The following is a 16,325-nucleotide window of genomic DNA, read 5'->3' as shown; positions in this document are numbered from 1 at the left end:
GAATAAATAAATACCAACAAGGAATTAAAGTAATACTGCAAAACATGTGGCAGAGCAATTTACTTTCTGTCCTGAATACAAGGTGTTATGTTGGGGGAAATTCCAATACATTACTGAGTACCACTCTCCATATTTTCATGCATAGTGTTGGCTGCATCATGTTATGGGTATGCTTGTAATCGTTAAGGACTGGGGAGTTTTTCAGGATAAAAAAATACACCGAATGGAGCTAAGGACAGGCAACATCCTAGAGGGAAAACCTGGTTGTCTGCTTTTCCACCAGACACTGGGAGATGAATTCAACTTTCAGCAGGACAATAACCTTAAAACACAAGGCCAAATCTACACAGGAGTTGCTTACCAAGAAGACAGTGAATGTTCCTGAGTGGCAGAGTTACAGATTTGACTTAAATCTACTTGAAAATCTATGGCAAGACTTGAAAATGATTTGTCTAGCATTAATAACGGGAAAACATTGCACAACAATCCAGGTGTTCAAAGCACTTAAGCTACTTAGATACCAGGAAGACAGACAGCTGCAATCACTGCCAACGGTGATTCTAACATGCGTGATTCAACATTGACTCAAGGGTGTGAATACCAATGTAAATTAGATATATTTTTCTATTCTCCGTTTTGCACACACATTGTTAAAAACATGTTTTCACTGTCATTATGGAGTATTGTGTGTCGATGAGTGAAAGAGAAACATCTATTGAATCCATTTTGAATTCAGGCTGTAACAACAAAAATGTGGATTGAGTCAAAGGGGGTATGAATACTTTTCTGAAGTCACCAGGGCCCATAGGGAATGGTCAAAAGTAGGGCACTACGTAGGGAATATTTTTTAAATGTACCCTTTATTTAACTAGGCAAGTCAGTTAAAGAACACATTCTTATTTTCAATGACGGCCTAGGAACAGTGGAGTTAACTGCCTTGTTCAGGGGCAGAACGACAGATTTGTACCTTGTCAGCTCGGGGGTTTGAACTTGTAACCTTCCGGTTACGAGTCCAACACATGCTGGCATGTGGGACACGAGCCCATCTCTCTGTAGTGCAGGGTGGGTCAGTGGAAGTGGTGCCAGGAAGGAAATTGTTCAGGTTCAAACTGTCATATACACACCCTTTACGAGCAGCTAGGACACACACACACACACACACACACACACACACACACACACACACACACACACACACACACACACACACACACACACACACACACACACACACACACACACACACACACACACACACACACACACACACACACACATACAAAACCACGCACCAACTGTGTTTAACTCACCCTTTACGAGCACCTTGGGGACTTTGGTGTGGCTGGCGCAGAACGCACTGTAGATCTTAAACCGATCTGCATAGTACAGGAAGGAACCTCCTAGAGAGAAGAGGATTTTCTGACAAGGAGAGGAGAGAGTTGTGGTTATACAATGTGTTTTGGTAGCGGAGGACAGTTAAAATGGAGAGGAGAGAGTCGTGGTTACACAATGTGTTTTGGTAGTGGAGGAGAGGAGAGAGTCGTGGTTACAATGTGTTTTGGTAGTGGAGGAGAGGAGAGAGTCGTGGTTACACAATGTGTTTTGGTAGCGGAGGAGAGGAGAGAGTCGTGGTTACAATGTGTTTTGGTAGTGGAGGAGAGGAGAGAGTCGTGGTTACACAATGTGTTTTGGTAGCGGAGGAGAAGAGAGAGTCGTGGTTACACAATGTGTTTTGGTAGCGGAGGAGAGGAGAGAGTCGTGGTTACACAATGTATTTTGGTAGCGGAGGAGAGGAGAGAGTCGTGGTTACAATGTGTTTTGGTAGCGGAGGAGAGGAGAGAGTCGTGGTTACACAATGTATTTTGGTAGCGGAGGAGAGGAGAGAGTCGTGGTTACAATGTGTTTTGGTAGCGGAGGAGAGGAGAGAGTCGTGGTTACACAATGTGTTTTGGTAGCGGAGGAGAGGAGAGAGTCGTGGTTACACAATGTATTTTGGTAGCGGAGGAGAGGAGAGAGTCGTGGTTACAATGTGTTTTGGTAGCGGAGGAGAGGAGAGAGTCGTGGTTACAATGTGTTTTGGTAGCGGAGGAGAGGAGAGAGTCGTGGTTACACAATGTGTTTTGGTAGCGGAGGAGAGGAGAGAGTCGTGGTTACAATGTGTTTTGGTAGCGGAGGAGAGGAGAGAGTCGTGGTTACACAATGTGTTTTGGTAGCGGAGGACAGTTAAAATGGTAGACGTAGGTTTGACAGTCAGTTGATAGATTTCTGTCCTCGATCCAGGCAGGCTGTTATTGTGTAATCTACGCAGGCTGTTATTGTGTAATCTACGCAGGCTGTTATTGTGTAATCTACGCAGGCTGTTATTGTGTAATCTACGCAGGCTGTTATTTTGTAATCTACGCAGGCTGTTATTGTTTAATCTAGGCAGGGTGTTATTGTGTAATTGATAGAGGAAAATATGTTTGAAATGACTAATTATGTATACATTCCAATCAGAAACTGACTAGTCCAAATGCTATAATGTACTGTCCCTCTTGCTCCCTTTCACAATTGTATATAATGTAGTCAGGAAGTTAAGTAACAATGAAGGTCTGTTCTTTAAGTTCATTCAGTTGTACAAATCTCCAGGTGGTGGGAACGGGCCATCTCCAATATGGTCGGGAATGTTGATTTATGCTGACTGGCCTTGACTTCGTGCTGATAACGCGGAGGCTTGAGAATTAGAGGGGCCCTCTGTTTGTGAAACGGAACGTTTGGAAAACGCTGACGTCATTTTCAGTTTATAACCTGTGGTAATGTGTGTGAGCATTCAGTACTCATCAAGAATAAATGCTGAACTTGTTTTTTAAGACTGGTCTCTTACTAATTCATGCAAATGATAAACTTACAATTTATCATGAATTAGAAATGAGTGCGAATTAAATTGGTTTTGGCAATAAAACATAAGGGAATTTAAAATTCCTCTATCAGTAATCTAGGCAGGGTGTTATTGTTTAATCTAGGCAGGGTGTTATTGTGTAATCTAGGCAGGGTGTTATTGTTTAATCTAGGCAGGGTGTTATTGTGTAATCTAGGCAGGGTGTTATTGTTTAATCTAGGCAGGGTGTTATTGTTTAATCTAGGCAGGGTGTTATTGTGTAATCTAGGCAGGGTGTTATTGTTTAATCTAGGCAGGGTGTTATTGTTTAATCTAGGCAGGCTGTTATTGTTTAATCTAGGCAGGCTGTTATTGTGTAATCTAGGCAGGCTGTTATTGTTTAATCTAGGCAGGCTGTTATTGTGTAATCTAGGCAGGCTGTTATTGTGTAATCTAGGCAGGCTGTTATTGTGTAATCTAGGCAGGCTGTTATTGTGTAATCTAGGCAGGCTGTTATTGTGTAATCTAGGCAGGCTGTTATTGTGTAATCTAGGCAGGGTGTTATTGTTTAATCTAGGCAGGGTGTTATTGTTTAATCTAGGCAGGGTGTTATTGTTTAATCTAGGCAGGGTGTTATTGTTTAATCTAGGCAGGCTGTTATTGTTTAATCTAGGCAGGCTGTTATTGTGTAATCTAGGCAGGCTGTTATTGTGTAATCTAGGCAGGGTGTTATTGTGTAATCTAGGCAGGGTGTTATTGTTTAATCTAGGCAGGCTGTTATTGTTTAATCTAGGCAGGCTGTTATTGTTTAATCTAGGCAGGCTGTTATTGTTTAATCTAGGCAGGCTGTTATTGTGTAATCTAGGCAGGCTGTTATTTTGTAATCTAGGCAGGCTGTTATTTTGTAATCTAGGCAGTATGTCATTTTGTAGTTCTAGGCAGTATGTAATTTTGTAGTTCTAGGCAGTATGTCATTTTGTAGTTCAAGGCAGTATGTAATTTTGTAGTTCTAAGCAGTATGTCATTTTGTAGTTCAAGGCAGTATGTCATTTTGTAGTTCTAGGCAGTATGTCATTTTGTAGTTCTAGGCAGTATGTCATTTTGTAGTTCTAGGCAGTATGTCATTTTGTAGTTCAAGGCAGTATGTACTTTTGTAGTTCTAGGCAGTATGTTATTTTGTAGTTCTAGGCAGTATGTCATTTTGTAGTTCTAGGCAGTATGTCATTTTGTAGTTCTAGGCAGTATGTCATTTTGTAGTTCTAGGCAGTATGTCATTTTGTAGTTCTAGGCAGTATGTCATTTTGTAGTTCAAGGCAGTATGTCATTTTGTAGTTCTAGGCAGTATGTCATTTTGTAGTTCTAGGCAGTATGTCATTTTGTAGTTCTAGGCAGTATGTCATTTTGTAGTTCAAGGCAGTATGTTATTTTGTAGTTCTAGGCAGTATGTTATTTTGTAGTTCTAGGCAGTATGTCATTTTGTAGTTCAAGGCAGTATGTCATTTTGTAGTTCTAGGCAGTATGTCATTTTGTAGTTCTAGGCAGTATGTCATTTTGTAGTTCTAGGCAGTATGTCATTTTGTAGTTCAAGGCAGTATGTAATTTTGTAGTTCTAGGCAGTATGTTATTTTGTAGTTCTAGGCAGTATGTCATTTTGTAGTTCAAGGCAGTATGTCATTTTGTAGTTCTAGGCAGTATGTTATTTTGTTCTAGGCAGGCTGTTATTTTGTACCTTGAACTGGTCCACTCTCTCCAGCTTCTCCAGGTCTGGGACCAATCTGGTCCCGTCTTCTAGAGTCTTCAGGAATTCCACCTGGAACTCCACCATCTCAGGCAGGTTCCCAACCAGAATGTCCAGCTGGAGCCGCACAAAAGGAAGGAGGGAAATATATTATTTCACAATATAATCAACAAATTACAACTCAAGTGCCCTATTACAGTGAGAGGGGGGGGGGGCTGCATCCCAAATGGCATCATATTCTCTATATAGTGCACTACTTTTGATGAGAGCCATATGAGCCCCGGTCAAAAGTAGTGCACTTGATGGTAGATAGGGAGCCATTTGGGCCGCAAGTAGTGAGGGTGTTGAAGTGAGGCGATCCTATTAAAAGCACAGAAACCATCTGTGTTCCAGTCTCAGCCTCATAGTTATCCCTGTCTGTTCTCTCGTCTAAAACCTCCTCCTAGTCGCTCTTCCTCTCACACACAGTACAGTCTGTACATGATTACGCAACAGCCATTCTATGAAAAAAGTAGGTTTTTTTTAGCACCAAAGACATTTAAAAAGGCAGCACCAGTATCTCTCCCTCTCCCACCGTGTATCATACCTCATCCTGAGTGAGGCACGTCAGTACCTCTCCCTCTCCCACCGTGTATCATACCTCATCTTGAGTGAGGCACGTCAGTACCTCTCCCTCTCCCACCGTGTATCATACCTCATCCTGAGTGAGGCACGTCAGTACCTCTCCCACCGTGTATCATACCTCATCCTGAGTGAGGCACGTCAGTATCTCTCCCACCATGTATCATACCTCATCCTGAGTGAGGCACGTCAGTACCTCTCCCTCTCCTACCATGTATCATACCTCATCCTGAGTGAGGCACGTCAGTACCTCTCCCTCTCCCACAGTGTATCATACCTCATCCTGAGTGAGGCACGTCAGTACCTCTCCCTCTCCCACCGTGTATCATACCTCATCCTGAGTGAGGCACGTCAGTACCTCTACCTCTCCCACCGTGTATCATACCTCATCCTGAGTGAGGCACGTCAGTACCTCTACCTCTCCCACCGTGTATCATACCTCATCCTGAGTGAGGCACGTCAGTACCTCTACCTCTCCCACCGTGTATCATACCTCATCCTGAGTGAGGCACGTCAGTATCTCTCCCACCATGTATCATACCTCATCCTGAGTGAGGCACGTCAGTATCTCTCCCACCATGTATCATACCTCATCCTGAGTGAGGCACGTCAGTATCTCTCCCACCGTGTATCATACCTCATCCTGAGTGAGGCACGTCAGTACCTCTCCCACCGTGTATCATACCTCATCCTGAGTGAGGCACGTCAGTATCTCTCCCACCATGTATCATACCTCATCCTGAGTGAGGCACGTCAGTATCTCTCCCACCATGTATCATACCTCATCCTGAGTGAGGCACGTCAGTACCTCTCCCACCATGTATCATACCTCATCCTGAGTGAGGCACGTCAGTACCTCTCCCTCTCCCACCGTGTATCATACCTCATCCTGAGTGAGGCACGTCAGTACCTCTCCCTCTCCCACCGTGTATCATACCTCATCCTGAGTGAGGCACGTCAGTACCTCTCCCTCTCCCACCGTGTATCATACCTCATCCTGAGTGAGGCACGTCAGTATCTCTCCCACCATGTATCATACCTCATCCTGAGTGAGGCACGTCAGTACCTCTCCCACCATGTATCATACCTCATCCTGAGTGAGGCACGTCAGTACCTCTCCCTCTCCCACCGTGTATCATACCTCATCCTGAGTGAGGCACGTCAGTACCTCTCCCACCGTGTATCATACCTCATCCTGAGTGAGGCACGTCTCCTTCTGCAGCGGGGTTAAGTACCTCCCGATGAGACAATTGAGATCCTGCAAGACAAAGAGTGATTCGGATTATATTAAAGTGCCAGACTCACACACACGCTCAAACACCCATTGAATGGGCTAGTGGACACACACACACACACACACACACACACACACACACACACACACATCCTGCAAGACAAAGACATTCACACACACAGACTCACACACACACACACACACACACACACACACACACACACACACACACACACACACACACACACACACACACAACACACACACACACACACACACACACACAGTTGATTGGGGTGGTGGATGTCATCTCATGGATATGTACACACACGGAGAGGGAGAATAGAAAACACTCTGGCTTTAAACACACTTATGACAACAAGTCATTAAGTCATCAAGAGGTACTATAAACTGGCACGCACAGTGTTGAATTAAAATACCACTGTTCCTAATCATATGTACACACATATATATACATCCTTTATTCTCTAGGTCTCACACTGAGTGAGTTTGTTTGAAGTATTATGACATCTCCGTCAAGATATCTCCGTCAAGATATCTCCGTCAAGATATCTCTGTTCCTACTTAGATCAGATAAATACACTACATGACCAAAAGTATGTGGACACCTGCTCGTCCAACATCTCATTCCAAAATCATGGGCATTAATATGGAGTTGGTCCCCCCCTATACTGCTATAACAGCCTCCACTCTTCTGTGAAGGCTTTCCACTAGATGTTGGAACATTGCTGCTATAACAGCCTCCACTCTTCTGGGAAGGCTTTCCACTAGATGTTGAAACATTGCTGCTATAACAGCCTCCACTCTTCTGGGAAGGCTTTCCACTAGATGTTGGGGAACATTGCATTGCTGCTATAACAGCCTCCACTCTTTTCTGGGAAGGCTTTCCACTAGATGTTGAAACATTGCTGCTATAACAGCCTCCACTCTTCTGGGAAGGCTTTCCACTAGATGTTGGAACATTGCTGCTATAACAGCCTCCACTCTTCTGGGAAGGCTTTCCACTAGATGTTGAAACATTGCTGCTATAACAGCCTCCACTCTTCTGGGAAGGCTTTCCACTAGATGTTGAAACATTGCTGCTATAACAGCCTCCACTCTTCTGGGAAGGATTTCCACTAGATGTTGGAAAATTACTGCAGGGACTTGCTTCCATTCGGCCACAAGAGCATTAGTGAGGTCGGCACTGATGTTGGGTGATTAGGCCTTCAGGCTCGCAGTCAGTGGTCCAATTCATCCCAAATGTGTTCGATGGGGTTGAGGTCAGGGCTCTGTACAGGCCAGTCAAGTCCTTCCACACCGATCTCGACAAACCATGTCTGTACAGACCTTGCTTTGTGCACAGGGGCATTGTGATGCTAAAACAGGAAAGGGCCTTCCCCAAACTGTTGCCACAAAGTTGCAAGCACAGAATCGTGCATAATGCCATTGTATGCTGTAGCGTTAAGATTTCCCTTCACTGGAACTAAGGGGCCTGAATCATGAGCCCCAGACCATTATTCCTCCTCCTCCAAACTTTACAGTTAGCACAATGCATTGGGGCAGGTAGAGTTTCTCCTGGCATCAGTCACTCCAGAGAAGGCGTTTCAACTGCTCCAGAGTCCAACGGTGGCGATCTTTATACCACTCCAGCTTGGTGATCAGATTACATATATATTATATACATATATATAGGGATATTTAATATCCCTCTGTCTAGTTAGATACGTATTGAGGTCTGTTTCTAGTTAGATCAGATTACATACGTATTGAGGTTATATTATGTATTTAACTTGTCAGAGTTTCTTTGTAACCCAGTTATAATACAATATAATGTTTTGCTTTTATATATTCTATAACCCAGTTAACACCCCACCTTCTCCCACACCCTCCCCCCGACCCCCTCCTCCCATAAACACCCCCCCGACCCCCTTCTCCCACAAACACCCCCGACCCCCTTCTCCCACAAACACCCCCCAACCCCCTTCTGCCATAAACACCCCCCCGACCCCCTTCTCCCACAAACACCCCCGACCCCCTTCTCCCACAAACACCCCCCGACCCCCTTCTCCCATAAACACCCCCGACCCCCTTCTCCCATAAACACCCCCCGACCCCCTTCTCCCATAAACACCCCCCGACCCCCTTTTCCCATAAACACCCCCCCGACCCCCTTCTCCCATAAACACCCCCAACCCCCTTCTCCCATAAACACCCCCCCAACCCCCTTCTCCCATAAACACCCCCCGACCCCCTTCTCCCATAAACACCCTCCCGACCCCCTTCTCCCATAAACACCCCCCGACCCCCTTCTCCCATAAACACCCCCAACCCCCTTCTCCCACAAACACCCCCGACCCCCTTCTCCAATAAACACCCCCCAACCCCTTCTCCCATAAACACCCCCCGACCCCCTTCTCCCATAAACACCCCCAACCCCCTTCTCCCATAAACACCCACCCGACCCCCTTCTCCAATAAACACCCCCAACCCCCTTCTCCCATAAACACCCCCCAACCCCCTTCTCCCATAAACACCCCCCACAAACACCAGACACACAGCAGAGATGTAGTATTACTGTTACTGACTTTGACATAGGTGCGTTCCGTCTCAACCAGCTCACAGATTACTTTGCGTAGCTTGTCGGCGTCGGAGAGCTGGCGGCTGGCGGTGCCGGTGGCAGGGGGACGGAAGGGCGAGTCCAGGCTGGGGGATGAGGAGGTTGTGGCACACTCAGACGGATTCATATCATGGAGACTGCGGCAGAATGCTGCGACCTGCTCTGTACTCTACAGAGAGAGGTAGAGAGAGAAAGAGGGCAAGAGAGGCAGGGAGAGAAATAAATAGAGAGAGAGATAGATGGTGGATGGATGGAGAGGAGTGAGAATGAGAGGGAGAGAGACAGATGAGAGGAGAGAGATGAGAGAGATCAAGGGAGGGACAGAGGGTGATAAGAGGGAGAGAGAGACAGAGAGAGAGAGAGAGAGAGAGACAGAGAGAGAGAGAGAGAGAGAGAGAGAGAGAGAGAGAGAGAGAGAGAGAGAGAGAGAGAGAGAGAGAGAGGAGAGGGTGGGATGAGAGATGTAGAGAGAGCGGAAGAGGGATGAGAGATGTAGAGAGAGCGGAAGAGGGATGAGAGGAGAGATGTAGAGAGAGAGGAAGAGGGATGAGAGGAGAGATGTAGAGAGAGAGGAAGAGGGATGAGAGGAGAGATGTAGAGAGAGAGGAAGAGGGATGAGAGGAGAGATGTAGAGAGAGAGGAAGAGGGATGAGAGGAGAGATGTAGAGAGAGAGGAAGAGGAGGGATGGATAGAGAGGAGTTAGAGAGAGAGGAAGAGGGGGATGGATAGAGAGGAGAGAGAGAGGAGAGAGGGGGAGAGCGAGAGAGAGAGAGAGAGAGAGGGGGAGAGCGAGAGAGAGGAGAGAGGGGAGAGGGAGAGAGAGAGAGAGGAGAGAGGGGGAGCGAGAGAGAGAGAGAGGAGAGAGGGGGAGAGCGAGAGAGAGAGGGGAGAGAGGGGAGAGCGAGAGAGAGAGAAAGAGGGGAGAGGGTGGGATGAGAGATGTAGAGAGAGAGGAATCGAGAGGAGAGAGGGGTAGAGAGAGAAAGGTATGAGGGAGAGAGAGAGAGAGAGAGGAGAGGGTGGGATGAGAGATGTAGAGAGAGAGGAATCGAGAGGAGAGAGGGGTAGAGAGAGAAAGGTATGAGGGAGAGAGAGAGAGAGAGAGAGAGAGAGGGTGGGATGAGAGATGTAGAGAGAGCGGAAGAGGAGGGATGGATGGAGAGGTAGAGAGAGAGAGGAATCGAGACGAGAGAGGGGTAGAGAGAGAAAGGTATGAGAGAGATAGAGAGAGAGATGGTGGATGGATGGAGAGGAGCAAGAATGAGAGGGAGAGAGAGACGGAGTGAGAGACAGATGAGAGGAGAGAGATCGAGAGAGAGATAGAGGGAAGAAAGAAGTAGAGAGAGAAGGATGGAGAGGAGAGGAGGAATTTTTAATTGGCAATAAACACAGATTTCTTTCCTCAGGGCCATGGGGTTAGGACAGGGATGCAGCTTAACGCTCCCCCCCTCTTCAACATTTACGTCAATGAATTGGCGAGGGCACTAAAACAGTCTGCAGCACCCGACCTCACCTCACTGGACTAGGAAACGTTTGCCGATGATCTGGTGCTTCTGTCCCTACCAACTGAGCAGCACCAACAGCAGCACCGAGAATCTTCTGCACAGATTCTGTCAGACCTGGGGCCCTGACAGTGAATCATAGTAAGAGAGTGTTTCAAAGAAGTTCTAGTTGCTAATAACACAAAAACTCATTCTATCTAGACACTGTTGCCTTAAGAATTACACCTACCTCGGCCTAAACATCAACCCCACAGGTCACTTCAACATAGGGGCGGCAGGGTGGCCTAGTGGTTAGAGCGTTGGACTAGTAACCGGAAGGTTGCAAGTTCGAATCCCGAGCTGACAAGGTACAAATCTGTCATTCTGCCCCTGAACAGGCAGTAAACCCACTGTTCCCAGGCCGTCGTTGAAAATAAGAATGTGTTCTTTAACTGACTTGCCTAGTAAAATAAAGGGTACATTTAAAAAATATTCCCTACGTAGTGCCCTACTTTTGACCATTCCCTATGGGCCCTGGTGACTTCAGAAAAGTATTCATACCCCCTTTGACTCAATCCAGTAAAATAAAGGTTAAAAAAAATAGCTGAGAAAGACCTAAAGAGTCCAGGCAAGATGGGCCTTATATGCCATCAAAAGGAACATAAAATTCAACATCCCAATTTACGATCTAGTAAACAATAAATACTTGAATCAGTTGTTGAACCCATTGCCCTTTATGGTTGTGAGGTGTGGGGTTCCACACATCAACCAATAATAGACTAAATGGGACAAACACCCAATTGATGCAGGCAGAATTCTGCAAAGAATATACTTTGTGTACAACGGAACACCACAGAACCCCGGGGGCTCTGTTCACAAACAGACACCACAGAACCCCGGGGGCTCTGTTCACAAACAGACACCACAGAACCCCAGGGGCTCTGTTCACAAACAGACACCACAGGAACCCCAGGGGCTCTGTTCACAAATAGACACCACAGGACCCCGGGGGCTCTGTTCACAAACAGACACCACAGAACCCCGGGGGCTCTGTTCACAAATAGACACCACAGGAACACCAGGGGCTCTGTTCACAAACAGACACCACAGGAACCCCAGGGGCTCTGTTCACAAATAGACACCACAGGAACCCCAGGGGCTCTGATCACAAACAGACACCACAGAACCCCAGGGGCTCTGTTCACAAACAGACACCACAGGACCCCGGGGGCTCTGTTCACAAACAGACACCACAGGAACCCCAGGGGCTCTGTTCACAAATACACACCACAGGAACCCCAGGGGCTCTGATCACAAACAGACACCACAGAACCCCAGGGGCTCTGTTCACAAACAGACACCACAGGACCCCGGGGGCTCTGTTCACAAACAGACACCACAGGAACCCCAGGGGCTCTGTTCACAAATACACACCACAGGAACCCCAGGGGCTCTGATCACAAACAGACACCACAGAACCCCAGGGGCTCTGTTCACAAACAGACACCACAGGACAGCAACACAATTACACTCAACCACATCACGGCAAAGCAGAAAGATCACTATTTGAGACACTGGAAAGAATCAACCAAAGAGAACAGAGCATATTGGAGTGATATCTGTCCCTAAACAGAGAGTACACCGTGGCAAAATACCTGACCACTGTGAGTGACACCAAATTGAAGAAAATCCTCGACTATGTAAAGACTTCCGTGAGCATCGCCTTGACGTAGCAAACAGGCAGACCTGGCTCTCAAGAGAACACACTGCCCACAAAATGAGGTGGAAACTGAGCTACACTTCCTCACCTCCTGCCAATTGAATGACCCCGTTATTTCCCACAGATCACACAGACCCACGAAGAATATCAAAACAAACGGACGAGAGGAGGGGAGAGGTGAGAGGCAGGATTGGAGAAAGGACAGGAGAGGGAGAAGAGGGAGAATGGATCATTTGAACTTCTGTCTATTTTTGGCCTGTCGTAACAGTCAGTCTCCTACTGATGTATTGATCTCTTCCCCTGTGTCTTCCTCCTACTGATGTATTGATCTCTTCCCCTGTGTCTTCCTCCTACTGATGTATTGATCTCTTCCCCTGTGTCTTCCTCCTACTGATGTATTGATCTCTTCCCCTGTGTCTTCCTCCTACTGATGGCTGATGTATTGATCTCTTCCCCTGTGTCTTCCTCCTACTGATGGCTGATGTATTGATCTCTTCCCCTGTGTCTTCCTCCTACTGATGGGTGATGTATTGATCTCTTCCCCTGTGTCTTCCTCCTACTGATGGCTGTTGTATTGATCTCTTCCCCTGTGTCTTCCTCCTACTGATGTCTGATGTATTGATCTCTTCCCCTGTGTCTTCCTCCTACTGATGTCTGATGTATTGATCTCTTCCCCTCTTCCTCCTACCTGATGTATTGGTCTCTTCCCCTGTCTTCCTCCTACTGATGGCTGATGTATTGATCTCTTCCCCTGTGTCTTCCTCCTACTGATGGCTGATGTATTGATCTCTTCCCCTGTGTCTTCCTCCTACTGATGGCTGATGTATTGATCTCTTCCCCTGTGTCTTCCTCCTACTGATGGCTGATGTATTGATCTCTTCCCCTGTGTCTTCCTCCTACTGATGTCTGATGTATTGATCTCTTCCCCTGTGTCTTCCTCCTACTGATGTCTGATGTATTGATCTCTTCCCCTGTGTCTTCCTCCTACTGATGGCTGATGTATTGATCTCTTCCCCTGTGTCTTCCTCCTACTGATGGGTGATGTATTGATCTCTTCCCCTGTGTCTTCCTCCTACTGATGGCTGATGTATTGGTCTCTTCCCCTGTGTCTTCCTCCTACTGATGGCTGATGTATTGATCTCTTCCCCTGTGTCTTCCTCCTACTGATGGCTGATGTATTGATCTCTTCCCCTGTGTCTTCCTCCTACTGATGGCTGATGTATTGATCTCTTCAGATCATCAAAACCAAAACAATACATATAGCATGTTGCCTAGGAAAGTGTTGATGTGCAATGTTGGGATATCTTCACTTAGGGCAGAAATAGACGGGTTGGTTGTTCAGCAACAAAATTGGTGAGTGCTCAACTACGGGGCAAAACAGACGGGGCTGGCTTAGATCGTTGACACTATGGGGCAAAACAGACGGGGCTGGCTTAGATCGTTGACACTACGGGGCAAAACAGACGGGGCTGGCTTAGATCGTTGACACTACGGGGCAAAACAGACGGGGCTGGCTTAGATCGTTGACACTACGGGGCAAAACAGATGGGGCTGGCTTAGATCGTTGACACTATGGGGCAAAACAGATGGGGCTGGCTTAGATCGTTGACACTACAGGGCTGGCTTAGATTGTTGACACTACGGGGCTGGCTTAGATTGTTGACACTACGGGGCAAAACAGACGGGGCTGGCTTAGATCGTTGACACTACGGGCCAAAACAGATGGGGCTGGCTTAGATCGTTGACACTACGGGCCAAAACAGATGGGGCTGGCTTAGATCGTTGACACTATGGGGCAAAACAGACGGGGCTGGCTTAGATCGTTGACACTACGGGCCAAAACAGATGGGGCTGGCTTAGATCGTTGACACTACGGGCCAAAACAGACGGGGCTGGCTTAGATCGTTGACACTACGGGCCAAAACAGATGGGGCTGGCTTAGATCGTTGACACTATGGGGCAAAACAGACGGGGCTGGCTTAGATCGTTGACACTACGGGGCAAAACAGACGGGGCTGGCTTAGATCGTTGACACTATGGGGCAAAACAGACGGGGCTGGCTTAGATCGTTGACACTATGGGGCAAAACAGACGGGGCTGGCTTAGATCGTTGACACTATGGGGCAAAACAGACGGGGCTGGCTTAGATCGTTGACACTATGGGGCAAAACAGACGGGGCTGGCTTAGATCGTTGACACTATGGGGCAAAACAGACGGGGCTGGCTTAGATCGTTGACACTATGGGGCAAAACAGACGGGGCTGGCTTAGATCGTTGACACTACGGGGCAAAACAGACGGGGCTGGCTTAGATCGTTGACACTATGGGGCAAAACAGACGGGGCTGGCTTAGATCGTTGACACTACGGGGCAAAACAGACGGGGCTGGCTTAGATCGTTGACACTACGGGGCAAAACAGACGGGGCTGGCTTAGATCGTTGACACTACGGGGCAAAACAGACGGGGCTGGCTTAGATCGTTGACACTACGGGCCAAAACAGACGGGGCTGGCTTAGATCGTTGACACTACGGGCCAAAACAGACGGGGCTGGCTTAGATCGTTGACACTATGGGGCAAAACAGACGGGGCTGGCTTAGATCGTTGACACTACGGGGCTGGCTTAGATCGTTGACACTACGGGGCTGGCTTAGATCGTTGACACTACGGGGCTGGCTTAGATCGTTGACACTACGGGGCAAAACAGACGGGGCTGGCTTAGATCGTTGACACTACGGGGCAAAACAGACGGGGCTGGCTTAGATCGTTGACACTACGGGGCAAAACAGACGGGGCTGGCTTAGATCGTTGACACTATGGGGCAAAACAGACGGGGCTGGCTTAGATCGTTGACACTACGGGCCAAAACAGACGGGGCTGGCTTAGATCGTTGACACTATGGGGCAAAACAGACGGGGCTGGCTTAGATCGTTGACACTACGGGGCTGGCTTAGATCGTTGACACTACGGGGCTGGCTTAGATCGTTGACACTACGGGGCTGGCTTAGATCGTTGACACTACGGGGCAAAACAGACGGGGCTGGCTTAGATCGTTGACACTATGGGGCAAAACAGACGGGGCTGGCTTAGATCATTGACACTATGGGGCAAAACAGACGGGGCTGGCTTAGATCATTGACACTACGGGGCTGGCTTAGATCGTTGACACTACGGGGCTGACTTAGATCGTTGACACTACGGGGCTGACTTAGATCGTTGACACTACGGGGCTGACTTAGATCGTTGACACTACGGGGCTGACTTAGATCGTTGACACTACGGGGCTGACTTAGATCGTTGACACTACGGGGCAAAACAGACGGGGCTGGCTTAGATCGTTGACACTACGGGGCTGGCTTAGATCGTTGACACTACGGGGCAAAACAGACGGGGCTGGCTTAGATCGTGGACACTACGGGGCAAAACAGACGGGGCTGGCTTAGATCGTGGACACTACGGGGCTGACTTAGATCGTTGACACGACGGGGCTGACTTAGATCGTTGACACGACGGGGCTGACTTAGATCGTTGACACGACGGGGCTGGCTTAGATCGTTGACATGTCAATATACTTAGTTTCCAATGTTAATAGAAAGCAAACGTTTTCAAAATGAGCACTTCTCAAATACATTGTTACAGTTGTTGCTTAGATCGCCATCACATTTTTTGCCATAGACTTACATTTAACATTTTACATTTAAGTCATTTAGCAGACGCTCTTATCCAGAGCGACTTACAAATTGGTGCATTCACCTTATGACATCCAGTGGGACAGTCACTTAACAATAGTGCATCTAAAACTTAGGGGGGGTGGGGTGAGAGGGATTACTTAACCTATCCTAGGTATTCCTTAAAGAGGTGGGGTTTCAGGTGTCTCCGGAAGGTGGTGATTGACTCCGCTGTCCTGGCGTCGTGAGGGAGTTTGTTCCACCATTGGGGAACAAACAAAACAAGACAACAAGGACAATCTAGCAAGTCATCAATGAAACAAGTCATCTAAGATTCCTCACAGGGCAACTTCTTGTCATTGTTGCTCGGTAACCCCCCCCCCCATG

The 16,325-nt window shown here is 47.5% G+C and overlaps 1 protein-coding gene across 1 annotated transcript in view; it reads right to left on the bottom strand.

Moving 5' to 3' along the window:
* LOC124004974 (rho guanine nucleotide exchange factor TIAM1-like) overlaps nt 1-16,325 on the bottom strand; it is a 114,558-nt gene that overhangs the window by 30,437 nt on the left and 67,796 nt on the right. Inside the window, 4 exon segments of the mRNA XM_046313776.1 lie at nt 1,311-1,419; nt 4,587-4,712; nt 6,406-6,474; nt 9,039-9,239. Of these exon segments, the coding sequence (XP_046169732.1) occupies nt 1,311-1,419; nt 4,587-4,712; nt 6,406-6,474; nt 9,039-9,239 (505 nt within the window).

This window comes from Oncorhynchus gorbuscha, linkage group LG19 (genome assembly GCF_021184085.1).
Source record: "Oncorhynchus gorbuscha isolate QuinsamMale2020 ecotype Even-year linkage group LG19, OgorEven_v1.0, whole genome shotgun sequence".
Taxonomy (NCBI): domain Eukaryota; kingdom Metazoa; phylum Chordata; class Actinopteri; order Salmoniformes; family Salmonidae; genus Oncorhynchus; species Oncorhynchus gorbuscha.
The sequence above is the reverse complement of the archived record's forward strand: the minus strand, read 5'-3'. Positions and strand labels throughout refer to the sequence as shown.